The sequence below is a fragment of the Pipistrellus hanaki genome (genome assembly GCF_964339955.1).
Source record: "Pipistrellus hanaki genome assembly, chromosome: 8".
Taxonomy (NCBI): domain Eukaryota; kingdom Metazoa; phylum Chordata; class Mammalia; order Chiroptera; family Vespertilionidae; genus Pipistrellus; species Pipistrellus hanaki.
This window is the reverse complement of record NC_140510.1, coordinates 54173008-54199561: the sequence shown is the minus strand read 5'-3', so window position 1 is coordinate 54199561 and position 26554 is coordinate 54173008. Positions and strand designations below refer to the sequence as shown.

The 26554-nt window shown below is 49.0% G+C and overlaps 1 protein-coding gene across 3 annotated transcripts in view; it reads right to left on the bottom strand.

Moving 5' to 3' along the window:
• The window catches only part of PASK (PAS domain containing serine/threonine kinase), a 29777-nt gene extending 3270 nt beyond the window's left edge, over positions 1 to 26507 (bottom strand). For 2 of the 3 annotated variants that reach the window (XR_014795722.1, XM_084892174.1), the window contains exons 1-15: positions 26421 to 26507; positions 22855 to 23083; positions 21993 to 22225; positions 21037 to 21207; positions 20308 to 20448; positions 19164 to 19298; positions 18710 to 18970; positions 17041 to 17197; positions 14881 to 15037; positions 11203 to 12479; positions 9604 to 9785; positions 9048 to 9215; positions 5149 to 5274; positions 4908 to 5042; positions 2042 to 2241 (exon numbers count right to left, since the gene is read on the bottom strand). Coding sequence is in view for 2 of the 3 variants with exons in the window: in XM_084892174.1 (XP_084748300.1) it covers positions 2042 to 2241; positions 4908 to 5042; positions 5149 to 5274; positions 9048 to 9215; positions 9604 to 9785; positions 11203 to 12479; positions 14881 to 15037; positions 17041 to 17197; positions 18710 to 18970; positions 19164 to 19298; positions 20308 to 20448; positions 21037 to 21207; positions 21993 to 22225; positions 22855 to 23050 (3539 nt within the window). In the remaining variant the exon portion in view is untranslated. The remainder of the gene's footprint in view (positions 1 to 2041; positions 2242 to 4907; positions 5043 to 5148; positions 5275 to 9047; positions 9216 to 9603; positions 9786 to 11202; positions 12480 to 14880; positions 15038 to 17040; positions 17198 to 18709; positions 18971 to 19163; positions 19299 to 20307; positions 20449 to 21036; positions 21208 to 21992; positions 22226 to 22854; positions 23084 to 26420) is intronic. The other variant, XM_084892175.1, reaches the window with a different exon arrangement.
• Positions 26508 to 26554: the final 47 nt, after the last annotated feature.

The following is a 26554-nucleotide window of genomic DNA, read 5'->3' as shown; positions in this document are numbered from 1 at the left end:
AGATTTGGGCTGCAGGTCATACAGCCTCTGTCGCTACCCTTTCTCTCTGTCATGGCAGCACAGCAGCTACAGACATAAATAAGCCAATCCACGTGGCTGTGTGCCAATGAAGCTTTATAAAAACAAGTGGTGGGCAGATATGGCCCAGGACCATAGTTTGCTGAAAATTTCGAGTGGACAGACATGAAAATGAGAGAGGAAGCAAAGCTCCTGAAGATAGGATCTAGAATCAAAGCTCAGAAGTCTTTTGGCCCATGAGATGGGAGAAGCACCCAGGGATAGACAGAGCTCGGAGGACACCCGCAGCCCAGCTGGGGAGGAAGGAGCAGAAATGATTCTGGGTGGGGCCACCAGGAGAAAGTAGGAGGATGGCTCCCTGGGGAGGGAGGCATGGGGTGAGAGTGGGGCAGACAAGCTACCCACCAGCACATTCATGGTTCTGTGGACACAAAGACCCCTCCAACACTGATATCATGATGGGCACCACAGGACAGCAGCCACTGGCACTCTGGGGTGCCAGGGTAACCAAATTATATCTTCTTTTTTTTTTTTTTTTTTTTAAATATATTTTATTGATTTTTTACAGAGAGGAGGGAGAGAGATAGAAACATCAATGAGAGAAAGTCATCGATCAGCTGCCTCCTGCACGCCCCCTACTGGGGATGTGCCCGCAACCAAGGTACATGCCCTTGACCGGAATCGAACCTGGGACCCTTCAGTCCGCAGGCCAAAGCTCTATCCACTGAGCCAAACCAGTTTCGGCCAAATTATATCTTAAAGGCTCTTCGTGGATGATCTCTCCCTGCCCCCTGCCTATCCCCCCTGCCCAAGTATGTCATTGTCTGTGGCTCTGGATGTGCACAGAGGTGACAGAGAGATGATTTATTTAGGCCCCCCCCCCCCCTTCAGCTGTGGACAAAAAGCCTGGTTGTTCTGCTCTCAGGGCCTGCCTGGTGTGTGGATCAGGAGGGCAGCAGACTCCACGTGAGCATCCTGCAGTCCTCTCTCCATGAATCTGAAATGAAACGTGATCTGAGGAGACACTGTGACAGAGTGCCGGCCATATCTCATACCAATGCCAGGGGATTTCTGGGAGCCTGAGGCATTTCACAGAGACAGCATAAGTGCCCATATGCAAATGCTCCAGACTCAGGCCACCTGGGTTCTAATCTGGCTCCGACCAGATCTGGCTGAATGTTCCACACGCCTGTCTCATGAGAACAGGACCAGAGGCGGGCTCTGAGAGTGTGGCACAGCACTGCAGGGAGGCCCATACAACACTGACAGTCACAGGCACCTGCAGATACAGTCTCCCTAAACCTCTGACATATGTGTAGGTGATGCAGGAAAATACCTGCATCACCTACACACAAGTCCACTTCAGTCCACAAAATAAGTCCACTTCAGTACTAGTACTAGTATATGTGGATGACATGGAAATCCGTGTGTATGAAGCAGACAATACTGAGAACTATTTGCACTCAAGTCCCAACAACACCTGAGCAATAATCACTGTTCTCTGCTCTCCTGAGTCATCAAGAGCAGGCTCTGCTCAGGCTGCCCCAAAGCTCCTAGGCTTCCCGAGCAGACACCAGTGCAGCCTGCACCCCCAGGACCTGTTTCTCCCAGTAAGACACAACAGCACCTCCAGCCAAGGTGCTGTCTTGGCACGGTGCTGCCTCAGCTCTGCCTCTGTTACTGATTCCCTGATGTATCAATGGCAGCCCAACAAATTTTATGGGAACAGATTATTATTGCTGTCATCAAAATAAGCCCAAACAAGACTCCTCTTTGCTTATTTGGAAAGTCATATCTTTTGGGATTCCTTTATCTTTTTAACTTTTAATTGTGTAAAACTGCACACATAAACAGAAGTTGAGGAATTAATATAGAGAATCCTGTACTCATTGCCCAGCTTCCCTGGTCAACCTTCCTTCCTTTGTCCATTTGCCCATTTTCCAAATATCATCCTTTATCCCTCATCACACATTTTCCCTGCCTAAAATTCACAGATGATGAGGCCACGTGGTGTAATACGTACGGATTCCCCATGAGAACTTCAGGCGCACAGTACTCGATTGTCCCACAGAAGGTGTAGAACAGTTTGCCCCTTTCCAAGTAGGCAGCGGAGCCGAAGTCTATGAGCTTAATGGTGAAGTCCTCGGCAATGACAATGTTCTCATCCTTGATGTCCCGGTGAAGGATGCTCTTTGAGCGGAGATATCCCACTGCCGACACCACCTGAAACCAAGAGACCACAGGGATTTTTACAAAGCAGTTCACTCTAAACTTGCATTTAAACTAAGGACCGACAAGCAAAACAGAAAACAACGACGAAGGAAAAAAAAAAAGTTCTCTAACTCGTGATGAAACAGTGTCAGGAAAGACCACTGGATGCTACAGACACAACCCGACCAACACGGAGGTAGAGCGCTTCCAGGCAGTGTGCTCACCACGGCTGGCACACATCTCCCCGACTAACAGCAAATGAGAACACATTACTTTTAAAACTGCACCACTGTATTGTGACATGGACACAACAAAAGATCTGCCCTCTTCTCACATTTTTACGTACACGACAGCATCGTGGCCACAGGTAGCAGGCCGAGCCGCAGACCACAGGGCTCCTCCCCTACATCACCGATACCATGCCTTCTACTGCCCGCTTTCCTCCCACACAAATGCGTGATTCTTATGTCCTCTCTCTCTGTGTGCTACTGACAAAACCTTCCCAGCAGACATCCACTCACACACCGACCCACGCCATGACCATCTCGGGAGGAAAGACAGACCACAAGCAGAAGCTACAGAGACATGTGGCAGCACTTGAATGAGTGTAGGGTGGACACTAATGGGAAGTGGCCCCAGAGAAAGCCAAAGTCTGGCCGTTGGGTTCAGCAGAGTTCACGCAGCAGTTGAGGAGCAGAGCTAAGTACGAAGCCACACCCCCAAACTATTTCAGGGCCCTGTGACTTCTCAAAAAGCTGCAGCAGCCACACTGGCTACAACCCATGTGGGACTGTCAGCCACATGGACTAAGAGTAATTCCATTGGAATCGGCTAATTTCCATGAGCCCAAGGTGTTAGCCTGCACTCTGAAAGGATAGTGACTATAATACACCACTGTCCCCTGAACCTGGGATGGCCCACACTGCCCATTTGGTGACAGACACCAACAAAAGTAGCTGTTCGGTAAGCTGAAGTAGATTGGTACTTCCTGGCTGCAATAAATTGGACACTAGTTGTACCATCAGCATTGTGATTTCATGGACGTAGTCAGTCACTTAGATCGTCAGACACAATACTATATTTATAAATGAGTAACTTTGAACCAGAAGCAATGGCTAATGATAGGTTAACTAACAATCAGTAAATGTGTTTACTGGTATATATACATGTATGCAAACACCTGCATATTTATATACTGAAACATGTATTTACAACATGCATACAAATACATGAACACACACACTTATGTTCATACACACATATCAGGGCCCAGTCAGGAAACAGACACATTTCATCTGAACAAGGAAAGTTTCATCAAGCTTATAACTACAAAGGGGTAAGAGAATCTGATCCTGGACAAAAAGTAGACCTGCTGCTGGTCCCCAGTGTCCTAGTTGCCAGGAGAACTGGTCACAGGCCCCATTCACCATCCCTCCACCCCCTAACCAAGCAGGCAGACACCGATAACAGGCATGTATACATATTTACATATGATGATAATAGTTCTATAAAATGACTCTGTTTACTATATTATGTATATAAATTTACTAATGGGCTACAGATACTTGCTGCAAAAATTGTACATCAAATATTATAATCACCTATATCAGCAGCCCCAGAATTAACAAGTTAGGTGGCAGGGTTTTTTTAGTTTTTTTTTAATATATTGATTTCAGAGAAGAAGGGAGATGGAGAGATAGAAACATCAATGATGAGAGATAATCATTGATCAGCTGCCTCCTGCACACCCCATACCAGCAATTGAGCCTGCAACCCAGGCATGTGCCCTGACCAGGAGTCGAACCCTAACCACCTGGTTCATAGGTTGACACTCAACCACTGAGTCACACCTGCCGGGCTAGGCGACAGCTTTTAACAAGTGACTACTGTTACCTCAGACAGACATTTTTTTTACCACGAAAATTTCAGAAACAAATCTTCGCCATGAAGTAAAGCGGACGAGTATATGATCTTCCAACACAGTTAGAAGAGAGGTAACATTCCTTGCACAGAACCATGGTACCTGAAACTTTAAGTAAGTGCCTCAGAAACTTAATTTCAGAAATGCAGTAACTTCTGGGAGTTTATAGCTTTGAGTAAGCAATGTCAATTCAGGGAAGTTGTCTTTAGAAATTGAGTCACCTCCAAGTGACTGTTAGTTTAAAAGCAAACCTGCCTTGTTCACATCCCTGCCCCACCCAGAACATCCTGCAACATGTCACCCCCAGGACTCCCTGCTGCATGCCTGTCCACATGCCCCTCCAGGCTGAGAGCTGCACATATGCCTTAGAGACAGGTGCTCTCTCATTTAACCTAACAGTCTCATGGAGTGGGCACCAGAATAATTGCTGCTGCACAAGTTAGCAGTGGTTTCCTGCTTGTAGGCAAAAACCCAGATCCAACCTGCAGGTTGAAGAGCTCAGTCTGACAGCTCTGTTGGCTCACTTTGAGATTGGTGTGGATAATCTATGTATGTAAATAAACTTTAATCATTAATCCTACCTCCCCAATCATTCCAGGTATCTGGCCTCATCCTTCTTTTTCAACCTCACTTTTTCTACTTCAACCACAAAATTATCTTCTCAAAAACTGAAAGCTAAACTCAGAGAGGGCTGAGTGCAGCCTCCAGGACAAGGCGCCCCAGCCCACGCTCCCTACACAGCTCCGGGCCAAGTCACCTGTCGGAAGATGTAACTGGCCAATGGCTCATCCAGGCTGGGGTGGTGGTCGATGAACGCAAAGAGGTCCAGGCCAGAACCGTGCTTCTCCATCACCAGCTGAAAGAAGCCGTGGTTCTCGAATATGTCCAGGACCTAGGAAGAGACAACACGGGTCCAGCACTGCCCAGATGCCTCAGACATGTTTAGGATGCTCCCGTGAGTCCCATCAGGGTGTCTCTCAAAGAGAACCACTATCCACCTTGATGATGTTGGCGTGCTCCACTCTGGACAGGATCGATATTTCCAACGTAACTTTTCCAAGTGTGGGATCCTCGATCCAACAATCTTCCAGAACCTTCTCCTTCTTAATAAACTTCACCACCACCTATGAGGAAAGCAGAGGGGGAAAGCTGCCCCATGGGACCTGGTACCCACGCTGGCTCACAGCGGCAGGCTGGACCCCCACGTTAATCCCCTGGCCCCAGGGACATGAAAGAACATGATAATGTGCCCTTGCGGCATGAGGACATGTACAGTAGGTGAATGGGACAGTGCAGAGCCCAGGGGCTGAGGAGCCACAGCCTCGCTAGAAAGGGAGGCCCTCAGAGCAGACACTCCCCAAAACACCCTATCTCACCCTGATTTCTCAACTGAGAACTGGATGTTCTGGGCAAGAAAATAGAACTAGATGCCTGAGAACTAGAAAATAGTCAAAAACCATCATCGACATTGATTCTGAGACTAGTCATACTCAGCAAGGTTGATGAACACAAGATCAATATATGAAAAGTGGTGTGAGTACTTAATGAATGATAGATAGTCCCTGAAAGTGTAATAGTAAACACAGACATGGTCATCTCAACAGATGCTAAAAAAACAATTCATAAAACTCAACACTCACTCTTTAAAAAACAATTTAATGAACTGAAAATAAAACAAAATCTCCTCAAACAAAAGGTATCCATCAAGAAATAAAAGGGAAGGAGAAACCAAGATGGCGGCATAGGTAACACCTAACTGCAGCCTCACACAACAATTTCAAAAAAATACAACAAAAATACAAAGTGGACATTGTCCAGAACTACAGGAAAGTTGGCTGACTGAAAATTCTACAACTAGAAGGAAAGAGAAAACCAAAAGGAAAATCAGAGAAGCTGTAAAAGCCTAAGGTACAGAGACATGGTGAGCGCCCAGGGAGAGGACGGAGTCGGAGAGGAGGGGGTGACTGAGTGCCTGGCTGGCGTTCCCTAGCGGGAAAGAGATAAAAGCTCCGGACTGTGCTGAACCCCAGTTCCGACAGCACTGAACCCCAGTTTTGGATAAGACCCTGGGGACCCAGGCTCACACAGAGGGAATCTAGGCTATAAGGCGGAGTGGCGAAAGACAGTTCCGGAGGCACGCACGTTGCGTGCAGAGGATGGACTGTTGACTGTGCCACTGGATGGCCCTAACGGGAAGGAGACAAAAGCTCCGGACTGCTCTGAACCCCACTTCCAACTGCACTGAACCCCAGTTCCAAGCTCATTGGGGGAGAGACTAGACTATCTGGTAGTAGGCGAAACTTGAAGGCACCTTTCTCTCAGAGGTGCTTGCAGTGAGTACTGAGGAACACTGAGGAACACTGAGACCCAGAAACCTCATAGGGTGGGACTGAGGGAAGCCAAGGCTGTAGTTCCACCCTGAAACTCCGCCCCAGCCAAGCTGAGCACACAGGCTTTTGCAATTTTCCAAGTCTAGTCGAAAAAGGCTGTCTCCCGGCATAGACACAGTTGATTCTCACAGCCAATTGGCCTGGAGGTCAGTTCCTCCCAGTGATACCAACAACAATCAAGACTTAACTACAACAAGGCTGTACACAGTCCACAAAGGGGTGCACCAAGAGTGTCCACCTCAGGTAACTGGGAGGCAGACCCACTGAACCATACAGGACACCTTAGCACACAAAGCCAACCTACCAACTCAGGGAAGCAGCGAAAATGCCGAGACAAGGAAACAGATTACAAATGAAAGAACTGGAGGACAACAAGCAACTGGATATAGAGTTCAAAACCACGCTTATAAGGTTTTTCAAGAATTTCCTAGAAAAGGCAGATAAGATAAACGAGACCTATGAGGATATGAAAAGGGATCAACTAGAAATAAAAAGGGATCAACTAGAAATAAAGAATACATTGTCGGAAATACAAAATATTATACAGAGTCCTAAAAACAGAATGGAAGATCGCAAGAATCAAGTCAAAGCTTTGGAACATAAAGAGCCAGAAGACACTCCTTTGCAGAAGCAAGAAGACAAAAGAATCCAGAAAGTTGAAGATAATGTAAGAAACCTCTGGGACAACTTCAAACGAACCAACATCAGAATTATGGGGGTCCCAGAAGAAGAGAGAGAGCAAGATACTGAAAACATACTGGAAGAAATAGTGACAGAAAACTTCCCCCATCTGGTGAAAGAAATAGACTTACAAGTTTAGGAAGTGCACAGAACCCCAAACAAAAGGAATCCAAAGAGGACCACACCAAGACACATCATAATTAAAATTCCAAGAGCAAAAGACAAAGAGAGAATATTAAAAGCAGCAAGAGCAAAGCAGGTAGTTACCTATAAAGGAGCACCCATACGATTGTCAGCTGATTTCTCAACATAAACCATGCAGGCTAGATGGGAATGGCAAGAAATATTCAAGGAGATGAATAGCAAGAACCTACACCCAAAAATACTCTACCCAGCAAAGCTATCACTCAGAATCGAAGGCCAGATAAAGAGCTTCACTAATAAAAAAAAGCTAAAGGAGTTCATCACCGCCAAACCAGAATCATATGAACTGCTGAAAGGAGTTCTTTAGGAAGAGGAAGAAAATAAAGATAAAAATTATGAACAACAAATACGTAACTATCAACAAGGGAATCTAAAAACCAAGGGAATTAAAAAAAATCTGATGATGCCGAAATCAGTTTAGCTCAGTGGATAGAGCATCGGCCTGGGGACTGAAGGGTCCCAGATTCAATTCCTGTTAAGGGCATGTACCTTGGTTGTGGGCACATCCCCAGTAAGGGGGTGTGCAAGAGGCAGCTGGTCGATGATTCTCTCTCATCGATGTTTCTAACTCTCTATCCCTCTCTCTTCCTCTCTATAAAAAATCAATAATATGTATATATATAATCTGATGAACAATATTAACTGGTGAATATAATAGAATCAGAGGTATGGAAGGGGAGTGACCTGATGATTCTCGGGGAAAAGGGGAGCGTGGGGTGCGGGAAGAGACTGAACATAAACTGTGCACCTATGGATGAGAACAATGGGGGTGGGGAAAGGGTAGAGGGTGAGGTGGGAACCTGGTGGAGGGGAGCAATGGAGGGGGAAAAAATGAGGAACATTTGTAATAATATGAACAATAAAGATTTATTAAAAAAAGAAAAAAGAAAAGAAAAGGGGTGTCTGTGAAGGGCAGGGAAACAGGAGACCTGTGGCATACCTGTCACTTCATCGGCTCTGCAGGTCCTGCCCCAGTTATGAGGGGGAAAAAAGTTGAGGAGATACAAACAGAAAAGGAGAGGCAATTGTCATGACCACAGAGGAATGATCATTCATCTAGGAACCCACTAAACAGTGGTCAGAAGCAGGAAGACAGTTGTAGACTTCTGACCAAACATCAGCCCAAGCATGCAGCTCTGATCAATTCCAGCAAGCATGGCCCTCCCAGGACTTGGCAGGCTGGCGTGGAATACCAGGCACTGTTCGCAGGGACAGGCAGCACTGTCACCACATCCCCAAATCACACGCATACTGGCCACTTCCAGCTACCTCAACAGGACTGGCTCTGAGGCTCACCCAGCAGCAGATATGTGAAATGGCCAGGATCACCAGCCAGGGAAGAAACCCTGCAGGTCTGAACCTGGAAGTCAAGAAGATGTAGTCCTCGTGCATGAAGGAGCATGGATGCCATTCATGGTGTCTGAAGCAGCCAGAGGGATGGCTAGGGTTGAGTGTGTTTGCTTTGAGGAGACCTCCTCCCAGCATCCAGACCCAAGCAGGGCCGGCCTCATGCTGCACACAGAGGACTACTACCCACTGAGTCCCAGCATGCAGACATGAGTACTAGAGGTATGGGACCACCCAAGATGGTCCAACCCCACCTACCCCAAGGGCCCAAGTACCTCCTTATTCTGATCCCTGTCCAGAGCAGTCCATACGAAGCCAAAGGCCCCGCTGCCCAGTGGGCTCAGCGTACTGTACTTTTGAGAGTACGCACCCTCACAGGCTGCCAGCCCCTCCAACTCTCCTGCCTTGGGGGGCTCCTCAAACCACGGTCTGCTTCTGAGCATCTGTATGGGTGAAGGATAGTATGAGGGGCCACATATAACCATCGGAAAGGAGGCAGCAGCAGATGGGTGCATTACCCCACCATACCTTGCAGATGTGGGGACAGCAGAACCCAACCCCTGTGTAGCCCATCCCTCCCAGGCCCCTGGGAACCCAGCCTGAGAGCCAAACTAGCACCCACATTGAAGCATGTTCACACCCCACCCTGCACATGGGCACATGCAGATTTGAAACCCTACATGTTGATTAATACTAGTATACAGGACATTAGAAGACAGGGTTAAAAAGCCTCCTCCCATCCTTCCCAGAAGAAACAGAAAGAGATGCTGATAGGAAGACACTTCCATGCAGACAGGCAACTGCAAGGCAGAGCAAACTACACATACCCACCTCCCCTGGGCTGGATCCAGGATGCTCACACGCGGAGTGCGTGGAGCTGGGCAGGCTGGCCAGCAACAGCTGGGTACGAGTGGCCGAGGCCAGGTGGCTGTGTAGGAGGTCTTTCACCAGCCAGCAGCAGAACAGGGGAGCAGGGCCTTGGAGCTCTACCCGCTTCACCTCAAACTGAACACCTGAGGGGAAGGTGAGAACGCACAGCCCTCCGCTGACTTCACCAAGACGACATGATGATGAAACAAGCACACACCTTGGGCAGCACAGAACCATACAGAACACCCAGGGCAGGGGGCAGGGGAGCAGGGGGGCAAGGAGCACCAGGCTGAGCACAGCGGCAGCATCACCTCCACTTGGTGTGGAGCCAGAGGCTTGGTATATCCACAGCAGCCAGAGCCAAGGAAAGCACTTCAGGGATACCTGCAACCACCTGCCAACTCAGGAAAGCCTGGAAAACCTGCCCTCAACATACCAACAGGGGGAGGCTCTGACTCAGTGGAGGAATGTGAATGACCCAGCGGAAGCACACACACGCGCTGGCTGTGGGCCCTGAGTTACACTGAACTACACATGCTCTGCGCCTGTGCACAGATGCACTTTCACACTGCCTCCAGATCCTATACCCAAAAAAGGTTTTTATGGGGGGAGGGGGTGTTTACATATGGTTTTATGTTCTGTTTATATTTTTCAAATATTTTTTAAGTTTTTAAAGTTTAGGGGAAAAGCCTTAGGAATCAACAATACAAAACCCTAAACAACTGGCTAAAATAATATGACCTATTAATTAGGAAAATTAAAAAGTAACCTGAAACCAGTTTGGCTCAGTGGATAAAGCGTCGGTCTGCGGACTGAAAGGTCCCATGTTCGATTCCGGTCAAGAGCATGTACATTGGTTGCAGGAACATCCCCGGTAGGGGGTGTGCAGGAGGCAGCTGGTGGATGTTTCTCTCTCATTGATGTTTCTAGCTCTCTATCCCTTTCTCCCTTCTTCTCTGTAAAAAAATCAATAAAATATATTTCTTTTAAAAAAGGAAAAGAAAGTAAGCCCTGGCCAGGTGGCTTGGTTGGCACATCTTCCTATACACTAAAAGATTGTGCTTTTGATTCCCACTTGGGGTGAGTACAGGAGGCAATGTGATGTTTCTCTCTCATATTGATGTTTCTCTTTCTCTTTCTCCCCCTCTCAGGCCCTCTTTCCCTTCCTCTCTCTCTAAAATAAATAAATTAATTAATTAATTAAATATCCTTGGGTGAGAATAAAAAAATAAATAAAAACAAGGAAAGGAAAGCAATCACCCTCAAAGAGGCAAGTGAATGGGTTTGATCCCTACACCTTCCCAGAGCGATGCCAGTCAGAGATACACCAGCCTGGCCCTGGACTTCACCCCGCCCTGCTTTGCAGCCCCAGTGGGACCTGGGCTCCCCATCCTCGGAATGCACGCATACTATAACCCTCATGTGCAAGACATAACTTGTAACTTCATGTCCTTGAATGCATCACTTCTGCCAAAATTACTAGGGTAGAGAGCCATCAGACCCTGGGATGAGGATGCCCTGCACCCAGCTGAGCTCTAGGAACAACCCCCCAGAACATACTCAGCAGTGAGCCATCTTTGTGGCAGCAGCTCCCCAAGTAGGTGCCCTCCTGGATCTCCCGCTGCAGGCTGGTGGCCTCGGACGTCGCCGAGCTATCCCCTCTCACAGGCGTGGAGGTGACCTGGATGCTTGGCCTGGGCTCCTCTAATGGGCACATGTGCGTGGGGCTGGATCCCAACCTGGGAAGGACACAGCCACGGCTCTCTCTGCCACTCACATCTTCACATTCTGAGGTGTCAGATGGTTCTGTCTGAATGTGGCCCAGATGGGTCTCACAGAACTGCCGGCCTTCACCATGACTGAAATAAGTGCCAGTCAGCAACAACAGCTCCCTGTCATCCAGAACCTCTTCCCCATGCCCATGCAAAGTGCTCACATCCACATCGGAGCCAGCCAGGGAAGGGGAGGCCGTCCTCACGAGCTCAGACGAGGCACAGGAACAGTTGGAAGAAGTTCGATCTGCCCACCGGCTGTAAAACACTTCCTTGAGGTTCCATAAAAAGGAATTTCCGTCAGCCTCTGGGACCTCCACTGTGTCAAAGACGCCGGGGAAGTCTGTGGCTAGGGCATAGCGGGCTGAGGAGCTGCCAGAGCGGCGACTGTACAGGTCTCTGCCTCCCAGGTCACACAGTGACACAGGGGCGGAGGAGGAGGTATGGTCTGCCGGGACCAGCTCAATGGAGGAGATGTCCTGAGGTCTCCCAAAGTTCGGCTTGGACAGCTGCTCCTTCAGTAAGCAAGTCTGTAGCTCCTCCCTGTCGTCCTGCGCTCCCAGCCACTGCTCCTCCAAAGCAGGTATGGGAAGTGAGAGTTGCGCTGTCCCCGAGGGACTGGCAGCCATAGCTGGGCTCCCCTGGGATGTGCCCCACTCAGCCCCACACCCAGGGTACAGCACTGGGAGGCCCACCCCTGCCAGCTGTCCCGCAGCATCAGCCTGATGGTTGGCAGTGCTCAAACCCATGCACTCCATCTGTGCTTCCTGGGACAATCCACACACTTCATCCCAGCTCCTGTCCTCAGCTGGGGTCAGAGCTTCAGAATCTTCACAGGAAGCAAAGGGTCTTATGACCACTGAGGCAGACCTGCTTCCCCTCAAAAGCTCCTGGCATAGGATCTCTGTTCCTGTAGGCTCCTGCTTCTCCAGGACAGTGTCCTGCTGGTCCTCAGGTGATGACATCTGGCAATGGGCTGGTGGGCTTCCTTCTGGGATGTCCCACTGGTGCTCAGGCAATGACTGCTCCTGGGCTGGTGGGCTTCCTCCTGGGATGCTGTAACCCCTGAGGATTATAATACAAATAGCACAATTTCTTAGGAGCCACAGAAGAATCAAAAACAGAGATCATGTGAACTTCCCTTCTATTACAGAAAAGTATAAAGCATTTAACAACATAAACTTATGACAAAAAAAAAAAAAAAAACGATTAAATTTTGTAACCAAGTTAAAAAATAAAGCACCAACATACATATTTTCCAGATAAATGCACGTTTAGCAATGATTAATCAATCAAAGCCACAGAACACCAGGACCATGTGCTGAATGGATGTCAGCAGTACACAGCAGCCTCATGGAAGGCAGGAGCAAAGGGAGAAGGGATTTGATTGGCCCCCCCACAAGCATGTTCAGCATGTGACGGCCACTGAGGAAGAGGCTACCACCATACAGATAGAGCAACCGTGGGGAGATCTGGGTCAAGACCCCTCCAGGTGGTCTGGCTGATGTCAGCCCCAGGCGACACTGGCACCAAGACCACTGGAGGTGGCTGTGCCCTGCCTCGTTAGGCAGACATGCCAGTGATGTGGTCAATGTACCAGAGGTTCACAGAGAGGCACAGGAGACAAAGGACCCCACTCAGAATGAAATGGCGAGCAGTTTGGAGGAGCAGTGGGAGTTGCTGTGAGGACCTGAGAGATGAGACAAGGATCTGCAGAGGCCAAGCAACAAGTATCTGTCCCTCTCGCTACAGCTACACCTACAACTCCATCCATCCATTGATGCCAAGAGACCAGCCCTATGCCAGTCACAGGAGCTGCAGGAGCTGCAGGCCATCTGCAGGAAAGCAGCTGAACAGGAGGGCCTCACTGCCCTTACCAAGCAGGGTGAGCAACCTCTCCCATGTAGTTCAGGGTCAAGCTCTGCACTGTCCCTCCTTCACCTGTACCTTCCCAGGTGTCACCTTGTCACTAAACTCTGGCCATGGAAAAGTGAGGAAGTATGGGGAGGCCCCTATCCGCCTGCTCCCCCACTGCCAAGTCTGCAAGCCATGATGAACAGGGGGATGGCAGGACCTCCAGTGGTGGTGCTGTGGGAACATAATGACCCTGAATGAGGTACCCAGCTTCTGAGTGCCTCATTCAGGGTCTCAGCATCTGGTCTAAACTCTAAGGATCCCACTCTGCTTCCTCACCAACCAACTGAAACATAGGATGGGCTCATCTAGTGGGACTCCCTCATTGCATAATCACATCCCAGAAAACAAGCTGTGCAGGGCCCTGAGGAGCTCAGGACAGAGCGGAACATGCTACCATCTAAGACACCTGCAGCAAGCACTCTCAGACCCTGTCTCATAGCACACAACCTGCTGGGGCAGAGCTTCCCTCCTCATCTGTGGATGAGCCAGGAGAGAGTGGTTAACTGCTCAAAACATCAAGAGTGGATACCACAGTTATGGAAGAAGCCAGGGAGCCTAAGCAAAGGACAGGGAACAGCTGGAACATTTGTCAACAAGGAAATATCTACCTGAACTCTGGTGTCACACAGAAAGCTGGTTCAGAGGTAGCACCACAGAGAAAAATCAAAAATCTTCAAGACACACAAGTGTGTGCATGTGTACACATATACACGGAAGACAACATGTACACTGTAACCTGTTTGTGTACATGAGTGTGTGCATGTGTGCATGCACACAAGGAGCACAGCATGCACAGTGATCTCTTTTGTTAAAGGAAAAGGGCAGCTTTACATGAGCACATGTGTATTTTATATTCAAGTGCACAGGGAAACGGTCTAGAAGACTACAATTGCTGAGAGTGGTTCCCTCTCAGAAAGATTGGGAGATAATCACCGAACATTTGCTTTTGACATTATTCTTCTGTACTTTCGAAAAGTGCACATTCATTCACATATTACATATTATATTTTAAAATAATTGTAAGAAGACTGGAAAACACAATTGTGTGGATAAATCTCCCAGACACAACAATGAGCAAGAGAAACCAGACATAAGGAATGCATAGGTCAAGTTCAAAGACAGCCCTGTGACCTGCATCCAGACCCTAGGGAAGTGAGGGCGCTGAGTCCTGGGCAGAGCAGAAAGGCCAGGCACACACACACCCTTGTGTGGTGCATTACTATGTGCTGTGCATCAGATTTTTAAGGATAAAACTGGTTGAAACATACCAAAATGCTATGCACAACAGGATGCGGTAACAGAAAATGGCATTTTTTATTTCTACATTTCTCATTTTTCCAAATTCCCTAATATGTATTTCCTTTAAATAAAATACTTTGTTATTTAACACACACAAAGAGAACAGATTCATATAATTTTTTAAATGAGAAAACTGTGCTCATATCAATTCCTGGAACCTACCTAAATGTTTCCTTCCAGATAAAATGGGGATAGTCACACAGAGGCTCCTAGGGAGCACCACGTAACCTGCACCTTGCAGAGGACTTACCCCAGAGTGGGCAGAGATGAGAGGGGAGATGGGAGCTGGGCTCCAGTGTCCTCTTGAGTCTGAGTCCCTGTGACAGCTTCTTGGCTTCCCACAGGCTTTGGGGTCCTGTCTGGGGGCAGCATGTGGTCACCAGCAGGCATGCCATTAACCCCTGGATCTAGCAACAACAGCAGAAAAGAGCATTTCCCATTTGCAACAAGAGTGTTTCCCAAAAGCAACCCCGCTGAGATAAACCTCCTCATTTGCCAGTGACTCAAGGGCATGAGGGAGATAACCTGATCTACTAAACTCCATCTGTCCCACGTTCAAAGGCTGTCCTGGATCCGGTCACCTCTAACCACCTCACAGACGCCTAGTCCAGGCTAGCACCCTCTGCCACCCTGCTGTACTGCCCTGGGCCCTGCACTTGGCCAGCATGGTGCCACTAACACCACAGTTGGAGCAGGTCCCTCATTGGCCCACAGCCCTCCTAGGGCTCCACTCTGACTCAGGATAACAGACACCATCCCTAAGATGACCACACAGCCCTGTGACCTGACTCCTGCTAGCTTTCCAGAACTACACCCAGCCCGCCCACTGAGAAGGCTGCCAGGGAGTGTGTGGGGTGCAATTCCTCGCTCCTTGTCAAGGGAAGGTGAGCACCCAGGAGGCTGCAGAGTGCCCCACTCCTTCCCCATTCGACCAGAGCTAAAGCTGCTGCCACAGCCCTGAGCTCCAGGGCAGGATTCACTCAGGGCAGGAGCCATGAGCTCTTAGTCCTCACTGACACTAACGAAGTCATAGAGTGTGACTCCGGGCAGGTGTGGGAGTAATTTTAAATGTTAAATTAGCCCTGCCAGCCTTCCCGTAGATGCCCTGGCTAGGGATCGAACCTGCAATCTAGGTATGTGTCCTGACCAGGAATTCAACCCACAAGCTTTCAGTGTACGGGACGATGATCCAACCCAGTGGTCAGCAAACTACAGCTTGCAAGCTACATGCAGCTCTCGAGCCACAGTTTGCCACTCTGTTGACTAATGAGTTTGCCGACCACTGCTAAGGCATTACCCTTATCCAGAAGTTTTGACTTCAGGTTGAAGATATTTTTATTAAATATTATTAAAATGTTTTTTTTAAGTGTTTTACCCTACCAGTGGTTGGCAAACTCATTAGTCAACAGAGTGGCAAACCTCGGCTCTCGAGCTGCATGTGGCTCCTGAGCCACAGTTTGCCGGCCACTGGGTTGGAGCATCATCCTGTACACTGAAAGCTTGTGGGTTGAATTCCTGGTCAGGGCACATACCTAGATTGCATGTAGAAGGCAACCAACCAATGTGTCTTCATCACATCAATCTCTCTCTCTCTCTCTCTCTCTCTCTCACTTTCTCTCTTTCCTTCCCCCCCTTTTCTCCCTTTCTCCCTCCCTCCTCCCTTCCACTCTCTCTGAAATCAATGGAAAAAATATCCTCACTGCTGGGGTGAGGATTAAAAAAAATTAACAAGATAAAGAAATCCTGCCCTGACCGGTTTGGCTCAGTGGATAGAGCATCAACCTTCGGACTCAAGGGTCCCAGGTTCGATTCCAGTCAAGGACATGTGCCTTGGTTGCGGGCACATCCCTGGTGGGGAGTGTGCAGGAGGCGGCTGATAGATGTTTCTCTCTCATCGATGTTTCTAGCTCTCTATCCCTCTCCCTTTCCTTGTAAAAAAGTCAATAAAATACATATATAAATATATATTTTTTTATTAAATTATTATCTGTGTACATATTTTAACATTGCCCTCCCCCATATATATATATTTTTTTAAAAAGAAATCCTACTGTGACTGTTTTACATCAAGTTAACTTGATATACTACATCAGGCCTCAAACTGCATAAAACTACATAGACTTACTTACAAAAGACAGTCAATTAGCTATGGCATCTTGCATGCAGGCCTGTGGGAACTTATGACAGGCACGTGGGGGAGTTCTGGTCCTCTCCCTGCTAACATATTAGTGGGACATACACATGTCCTGTCCCCAGGAAACACTGAAGACCCATCAGAAACAGAAGAACACAATCCAACATACACAAACCCTGATCTCTCCCCATCTCATCTAGCACACCCAAGCCCCGGCTCCCTTCTGTCCCCAATGGAGGTCCAGGCAGGCTCCTTGGAAGGAGGCCCCAGGCTTACCCTCAGCCGTGCTCCAGCCCGGCAGGGGGTCCACAGTCATTTCCTCAGGCCCACTCTGGTTTCCCATGTTCAGGCGGCTGACCAGGTCTGGCAGTGGCAAATAGCCCTCAGATACAAGGTCCATATGGTAGAAGTCAGGGATCAGGAAAGTGATGTTCTAGAAAACAAGCAGCAACACTCAGAAAAGGCGAGAATCCAGACCTGCTGCACCACCCACCATCCCTCCTAGAGGGGGAACAGAAACAAGGTGCCCAGTCTCTGGGGTATCATTCCTTCAGGTGAGGGAGATCTGAAAGGCCTGAAAATCCTCTAATGCTCAAAATCAACATGGAACTCATGACTTTTTGCCTTTTTCTTGTGAAAAAGAGAAAACTAACATACTCCAAAGCTAATTATTCGGGAATCTACACACTTCCTGAATTTGCCCCAAGTACTCCTCAAGCCTGGGAGCCCATGTTTACAAGCTTCCAATGTCCTGGCATAAAAGAACAAAGGGCCTCGGGCAGTAGGAAATTAACCCCCAGAATCCAGCAGCGTCCTGCGCTGCACCGGCCATGGCCCCAATGTGGGGGTCCTGGGCCCCGGACAGCAAGGACAGCCACTTCCTCTGATCTGCATGTGGCCCTGACCCCCGGGCTGCCCTTGGTCGTGTAAATCCAGAACATGCTCTCACCCACACACTCCCTGAAGGGACCTGCTGTTCTCAACACTCCTGCAGAATCCCTTGTCCAAAAATCATGCCAACTAAGTCTCCATTAACTTCAATTGAACCCTGAGCCCGGGGAGGACATCACCCCTAGCCAACACCACTTGGAATAGAATCGCTGTTCCACTTACAACTCAGGTCAAAGGACCAACTTGTAACCAGAACATATGATTGTCACCTGGGCACTAAGTTTGAGGAGGTTTGTTTGCAATAACTGGTGCAGGACCACTCAGCAGTTTTGGGTAAGAAAAAAGGGGTAATGACCACCCCTGGAGCTTGGCCCCTGGTACTCAGGGACCTCTACCTCCCATGTGCAAGGAACTGAGAGAGAGCGCAACCAAGGAAGGTCACAGAAACACCTTCCTTCGAACAGCAGGCTTCCCCAATAATTCCCAGGGCAGTCAGGGAGAAGCAGACAAGCCCCGATCTGAGGGTTCAGAGCAAATGCCCACAGCTGTGACACACACCCTAGTCCAGTCTCTTAGACCAGACTCAATCAGGATGAAGCTGTGAGGCAAGAGCTCCCTCCCTCGGCTAGGGTGGCTCTGGAGATGGTCCAGAGCAGGGGTCTTCAAACTACGGCCCGCGGGCCACATGCGGCCCGCAGAGGAGTCTGATCCGGCCCGCCAGGTTTTTTGGGCAGTGAGCGCAGCCGAGGTGTTACAGTAGGAATTAGTAGTTCATATAGTCCGGCCCTCCAGCTCTCTGAGGGACCGTGATCTGGCCCCCACTTTAAAAAGTTTGAGGACCCCTGGTCCAGAGGGTCAGAATGCTCACTGGGGTCTAGAAAAATCGAGCAGGGGAGTGGTACCGTGAATCCCTCTCGGCCCCCATGCCGAGTGAAGCCAGCAGTCGGACTGAAAGACGTGGAAGCACAGGACCAGGGACCAATGCACACTCTAACCGTCAAACCCAGACCAACTTCCCCAGAGGGGAGTGGCCAGCCATGCAGGGAGAGCCCACCTTGCCTAGGAGCTCGGTCCTCCCATAACCAAACAGCATCAGTGCGAAGCTGTGATTGATGCCATAGATGGTCCCGTCCGCCAGGAGGGTGATAAGGCCACTGATGGTGGAGAACACCCAGATGGACGCCGAGTAACCTTGCTCAGAGGCCGCCTGGCCGGCTTCTGGATCCTTGCTATTGGGCTTAGGTTTCAGCTTTATGCTCAGCGGGAAGGTGGTACCATCCTTGGCTCTTCCAACAGACCTTTGAATCTTGAGATTCTGAAAGAAAGATGCACCACTAAACAGATCGCATCTCATCGCTGAGCTCTGAGTCTCTGCTGCTTTAGATCATCTATCACATGCCTGGCATGGGGTCACCTCAACATCCAGCTCCCTGTACCCCCTTCACCCCTGTACCCTTCTCCCTCCCTCAATCTCCCAGGGAAGGCAGGGCAGGCGGTCCAGGCCCCACCTGTGGGATAGGCTGGCCAGGTGCAGGCAGCTGCACGGAAGGGATCAGGTCTGTGATGCAATGCCCAGTCACCTCGTTCCCACACTCGTAGCCGTGCAGATGGGCAAAGACACTGTCACACGACGTGATCGTTCCCTTGGAGGAAAAGGCAGTGTTATAATAACAGCTTCTTTCTTTTTTCTTTAAATATATTTTTAATGATTTCAGAGAGGAAGGGAGAGGGAGAAAGATAGAAACATCAATGATGAGCCGAAACCGGTTTGGCTCAGCGGTAGAGCGTCGGTCTGCGGACTGAAAGGTCCCAGGTTCGATTCCGGTCAAGGGCATGTACCTTGGTTGCGGACACATCCCCGGTAGGGGGTGTGCAAGAGGCAGCTGGTCGATGTTTCTGTCTCATCGACGTTTCTAGCTCTCTATCTCTCTCCCTTCCTCTCTGTAAAAAATCAATAAAATATATATTTTTTTTATAAAAAAGAAAAAAAAGAAAGAAACATCAATGATGAGAGAGAATCATTGATCAGCTATCCCCAGCATGCCCCCTATTGGGGACCAAACCTGCAACCCAGACACATGCCCTGACCAGGAATCAAACCGTGACCTCCTGGTTCATAGGTTGATGCTCAAGCACTGAGCTACACCAACTGGCTGTAATAACAGCTTCTTGTACTTCAGCTTCAAACTTCACTGAACCTCATTGACACCTTCAAGCTACTCCTCCTGCAAAAGGTACATAACAAATGGACTTCTAACAACAGGTCAGCTGGCTCCTGCTGCCACATGGACCTAAACTGTTTAATCTGGAGGGATCTGCAAATCCCAGCATACTGCAGAAGCTCATCAGCTAGTACGATGACCACAGCTCACATCTGCTGTGCAGCCACCATCCTGAGGGCTGTATGTATACTATTTCATTGAAGTGTTAAAGTAATCCCATGAGTGGTTACAATTATATCCTGATTTTGCAGATGAGGAAACTGAGACATGGGGAGATAAGGTTCCTTGCCCAAGGCACAATTACTAAGGGACTCAGCAGATGGGGGCAACCTCCAGAATCTTCACATTGTTGCGGCCTAGAGGCACATGGTAGAAACAGCGTGTGTGACGCACTGGAGAGAAGATGCGAGGTCAGACTCGTGAAACTTACATCACTTTGGAAAGAGACCCAGGCTGATACCCTCTCCACGGGCTCCAGCACAACCACACAGCACAGTCGAGGCTCCTGCTTCATCCTCTTCATCCACACGGACACTGGGATCCGCTCCCTGCTTCTGCTCACAACGTCCACCTGTGGACAGGGACAAGCTGCACCTGCAGTCTGCCCCTCCCCCTTGGCCAGGCCCTTCCCATTCTAAGCACGTGGTATTTTCAAGCTCTGCTCACCTGCCTGTATTTTGTGTAAATAAAGTACAAACAAGGTTTCTGATACTAAACTTTACAATCTTTGAGTGAAAATTCTGCCAAAAGAGTAAATTTTATTATCAGCGGTATCTGTAATTTCTTAAAGAAACAGACACAATACATGCTGAATATCTTCCTCTTCTCAGCAGTCCGTCCCTAGGACAGGTAATTTTTCTGGTGTATTAGATCTCATCTAATCTTCCAGTGCCTGAGACCCAGAGCCACCAACTAACATGCAGTTCAACCCATCAAAAGCCGGGTTGGACACATCCCACAAGCCAGACCCCCAGCAACACCAAACAGTAAAAGCATGTTTCTCTCTTGGGAACCTGAGGTGGTGCTGCAGGCTTACTCCCAAATGAGCAGCACCAGGCCAGCAGCAGTGGCTTCTGTTCCTGTGGTGTCCTCACCACCCCCCTGCTGCTCCCCAGGCTGCACGTTCCAGCTGGCAGCCAGTCCATAAGCCCAGACTCACCACTGTGCCAAACACCACAGCAGCGTGGCCGTCAGCCTCCACATGCTCCTCGCTGAGCGCTTCCACCACATCGGAGTCTGGCTTCAGGAAGAACTGCGTGAGCTTCAAGCCTATCAGATCATGGCTGCTGTATCCCAGGAGCCGGCAAGCATTGTCGTTGGCAACGAGGATCTGAGTATGGCAGAGCGAAGGCACCAGCATTACCAGCAGCATCTTTAAGCCCAGAGCGGTGAGAAGAAGGTGGCTTGGGCACCCTCAGGGGAGGGAGACCCATCCTCTCCCCACCATCTACCATGAGCAAGCTCACACAGAGACGCTCTGTGTCTGACCAAGTAGAAAGGAGAATGTCCCCTGACAAGATGGGCATGTCATCAAGACTAGGAGGCAGCTGCCGAAACCGGTTTGGCTCAGTGGATAGAGCGTCGGCCTGCGGACTAAAAGGTCCCGGGTTCGATTCCGGTCAAGGGCATGTACCTTGGTTGCAGGCACAGCCCCAGTGGGGGGTGTGCAAGAGGCAGCTGATCGATGATTCTCTCTCATCAATGTTTCTAACTCTCTATCCTTCTCTCTTCCTCTCTGTAAAAAATCAATAAAATATATATATAAAGAAAAAAAGACTAAGAGGCAGTTAATGGGACATGCGCCACACTTCCAACAGTCAATTCTTTGTATATAAAAATGTGCATTCATGCCAACATATTTAGCTCAAATATTGAACATTGTTCTTATTTCAGTTCAGCCAACACTTCAGCAAGCACAAATAAATAACAGGCCTGAGTCAATGTGCTTGATTGAGTCACATTTGGGTCTCCAAATTCATATCTCTGTTGTTACTATAGAAGTAAAACCAAACATTTTTCTAATTGCACTTAAATGCACAAATACTTCTAATTGAGGTTACAGGTTGAAGGCACAGACCCCAAACCCATCGCTGTATCACAAAGCGCAACAAATACCTCTGAGGTCTTGGCGTCCACCGTGAAGATGGCCTTGTTGGGGTTGCCCGCAGGGGACGGGAGCAAGGGCGTGGAGTATCCCGAGGACAAGCCGCGCAGCAGTGAACAGCAGGACGTGCTGCCCAGGAAGCCAGCTGGGTCTGCCTGCTCGGCCATGGCTGGGCACTGCACTTTCCCTGAGCAAATGTTTTGGGCAGCCAGTGAAGAGAGACAATAGGAGGTCCATCTGTCTTCTGGAAAGAAAAGGAAGCTTTAGAATCCCTGGCTGCCAGGAGCTTGCTTCTGAAACACACAAAGCCCACAGCCCTCACCTCCAACCCCTACAAAAGGACTAACCTGTAGAGCTGATTCATGTGCTAATAGTCCCCAGTCCACCTAAGCCAGCCCCAGGGGCTCCATAGTCAGCAGAGCTGTGTACCTCAGAGCTCAACATTTCAGTGCAAATAACACTCTGAGGTCCCTACCCATCAGCCAGCCAAAGGGCACTCTCCCTCGTCCGTCATTCCAGATCCCACTGCTGCCCTATCCCTTGTTCCCAGAAATTCACTAATTCAAGTACTACCTGCTGTCTCCAGTCCCCTCCCTCCATTCTGCTAAACCAGTTGCTCCTCACCTCCAGAAAGTCTGCTCTTGGCAACACCTCCAGTGGCTTCCCCCAGCTGCTCCCACATCCTACAGTGCCTGCCCTCAATACAGCACTCTGCCCCTCCCTTTCACAGCCTCTTACCACTGCCAAGGCTCAGCCTCAGAACCTCTGCTCCCCTCCTGGCTCCAGCAACTGCCCCATCTCAGTATTGTCAGTCCCTCCCTCAGGGATCAAAAACAGAGACGAGATGCCCTATGACCACAAGGAGGTAGTCACCGGAGAGTGTCATCCTGCTCTGGCAGAGTTTCGAGAGCCCATTCCTTCTGCTCAGGTGTCTGTGGGCCGAGGACATAGACTTGCTGAGCTGGGGGAAGGTCTGCACAGCAGGGCCCTCGGAGGATGCCAACGAGGATGGGTTCCTACACGGACACTTCCAGTCCTTTTCCAAGGCAGGTGAGCCTCTGTCCTCCATTGAGAGATGGTAGGCCGTGGGAACAGCCGTCAACTATTGTAGAAAACAAGGAGACCCCAATCAATATCTGCAATGCAAGAAGGTAAAGACAGTTTTACCACGTTATTCTTCCCAAGGCTGCATTAAGCTCAGCCCCAAACAGCCCTCTGAGTCAAAGCCTACATGAGGATAGCTGAACCAAAGTCTGCTAAAAGGAGCTCTTCAGTAGCATACAGAGGAAGAGATGGGAAGGAAAAAAATGAGGGGAAAACGGACCAGACTGGGAGAGGGCTGAAAATGCTCTCAGGTCAAGAGGAACATTATCATTGCCATGAATCAAGTGATTAACGGAGCTTCTAATAACAGCAATGTAAGGCCAAGGCTGAGAGTCTAGAGATGCACCACAGCAGAGATTTATGTCTTGAACTTTTTATTTTTAGATATTTGTGGATTTTCATGCAGATATAAAAAAAAAAAAAAACAGAAAAATTCCACATGGCCTTCACTGACTTTCCTCCGATGGCTCCACCTTATGTAACTACAGTACAGAAAAACCGCCTAGAGGTCTGGACCGGGGGCTTGAGAAGTGAGGAGTCCTAGGGCCCGGGCGAAATGCCCACCCAGAGCCTGCATCATCCAAACTTCAGGCAGAGGTTTCCTCTGTGGGTCCAGCAACAAGCTGGCATGGTGAGGAAGGACACAATGGCATAGGGTCCCCTGGTTCCAAATTTGGGTGGCGGGTTTAAATGGTTCACTTTTCTGTTATGATGCACAACTAATACTGAATATATCCTTTTGTATGAGGCAACTGTACGTACTAAAAATTCAGAGACGTTTTATATACACATATACATCCAGCATGGGATCCTGAAAAGCAATAGCTGAATGAGTAGGAAGCTAGAAATTAAATAAGAAATGCTCAGAATGTATTGCTTTTGTTCAAGTAGCAATATTTAATGTCCTAATAATTTCCAAAATAAGTAACTATGACACTATCCTAGTTTTTTACTTCTTCAACCAATCTACAGACAAAACACAGAAGACTTCATTACAGCTTCAGACTTACATTGTAAATGTTATAAAACTTTACTTTGTAAAAGTAACAAGAATCAGGGGGCGGGGGGAATGTGAAGCCTCCATAAGGGCAAGAAATTTTGTCTTTCATGAAAAGAAATGATTAGCCTTAAATTGATAAACCAGCAGATGCGGGAAAGACAAATCCTTTTCCCTTTATGCTTTCTGCACTGTCTGTGGTCCTTCATGGGCCAGCTTAGCACTGCATGGCATATCCCAGCCCCAGGGACTGGAGCCTCCCAGTGCCTCTGGCCTCTAAGCACAGAGCTTGACTTCATACCACTTGTATTATAGATCACTTCCTTTTCTCAGGGTTAATTTTGAGTCAAACAGCAACCAGAAGTGTGTGCAAGTCCAGGCTTAGGTATTTAGAATAGTTTTGTGTGTGTGTGTTTTAAGCAATGGCAGTTTGTTGTTGGAGTGGTGGTGTGGGGACCAGAGTGAAGGGGGATTATCATGGGAAGCTGAACAGAGAGGACTTCATGGTGCCTTAGAATAATCCTATTCCTGTTGCCAGTTTGGATTCCAGAAGGAGTAAGTGACCCTGCTCAGAACAAACAGAAACAAGGAGCTTTGCAGGGAGCTTTTGGAAAGCACTCCTTCCTCTTATGGGTGAACTTCTGGAAGCAACCATCTTTGTGCCACTAGAACACAAGCTAGGAAGCAAATAGCCCCAACTGTCCCCACCACTTGCTGTACAACCAAGAGCAGAACCTGCCTCAGGATGAAGCCCACACGTGGACAGCAAAGTACAAAGTGGCAAGAATGTCACTGTGCACCACCAATGATCCCACCCTAAAATCTACCCTCCTCTGGACTGCAGGTTTGGGGGCCAATGACTTTATTGGCCATCAGAGCCATTTTGAGACTGCATCTTTTTCTTTCAAGCATCCTAAACCAGTGGTCGGCAAACTCATTAATCAACGGAGCCAAGTATCAACAAATTGAAATTTCTTTTGAGAACCAAATTTTTTAAACTTAAAACTATATAGGTAGGTACATTGTTATTAACTTAATTAGGGTACGTGGTATTTTGTGGAAGAGCCACACTCAAGGGGCCAAAGAGCCACATGTGGCTCCAGGGCCGAGGTTTGCTGACCACTATCCTAAACAATATCCATGACAACGGCTGCTGGGTGAAAGCAAGGGGTTCCTCGAGGAGGCACCAGCAGAGTGAATAAAGCCTTTCAGGCAGAACCACCACAGGTCAAAGATGCCCACAGCCCTCTTATACCTGCCCAATAAGTCTGGATCTCATCCTAAGATTCACTTTAATGACCTCTGTGCTCGGGAGCAAGGAGATCAGACACGCTCCAAGAGCGAGGGGAGGGGGAGATGGGGAGAGAAAGGTTACAGTGATCCAGGCAAGAAATTATGAAGTCTGACATTAAAGCAATGGCAGAAAGATGTCGAGAGGAATCCATAAGGAAAAACTCGACATAGAATTATCATCCATTTACTGGGTGATGAGGTGAGGGAATGGAAGGCATCAAGACCACATCACGAGTTTTCAACGCAGGCCACTGCCATTCTCTGGAAATGAAAAACTGGTGACGGCAAAATGAAGGAGAAAGCCGGTCGTGCTTGGGACATCCAAGTGAAGATGTCGGGAATCCGCGGTCTGTACCCACAGCTCACGCATTCATCCCACGTTTACTGAAAAGCTCCTACGTGCCTGGCACCGTCCGCAGCTGAGCAAGACCCGCGGCCTCGGTTCTAGAGCTCCCGGTCCCGGAGGACAGGCAATAATAATGGATAAAGCCAAAACCGGTTTGGCTCAGTGGATAGAGCGATGGCCTGTGGACTGAGGGGTCCCGGGTTCGATTCCGGTCAGAGGCATGTACATTGGTTGCGGGCACATCCCTGGTGTGGGGTGTGCAGGGGGCAGCTGGTTGATGTTTCTCTCTCATCGATGTTTCTGGCTCTCTATTCCTCTCCCTTCCTCTCTGTAAAAAATCAATAAAATATATTTAAGTAAATAAATATTTACCAAAGTCATATCTTCTAAAAATAAAACTAAAACTAATAATAATAATAATAATAATAATAATAATAATAATAATAATGGATAAAGCGCCCAGTTAACTCCAGGGGAGGACTGAGCGCGGGAAGGGCTGGGCAGAGGCGGAGTCACGGAGGACCAGGGAGACCCGGGCCCAGGACAAACGGCAGCAGAACGGCGGGCCCCCTCCCGGGCGGGAGCCGCACGGAGGGGAGCCGGCAGCGGCGGGGACACAGCACTCAGGTTGGCTCGTCCCAGGGCCGCGCCTGGGCCCCGCGGAGCCCGGGCCTCCCCTCCCGAGCGCAGGTATCTCACCTGGAGCCGATGAACGACACCCGACCGATCGAGTACCCCGCCACGAGGAAACCGTTCTTGGTCTCCAGTCCTGCCAGCCAATCGTAGAGCAACTCACGCTGATTGACAGGTCCCGTAGACCAATCACTGGCTCC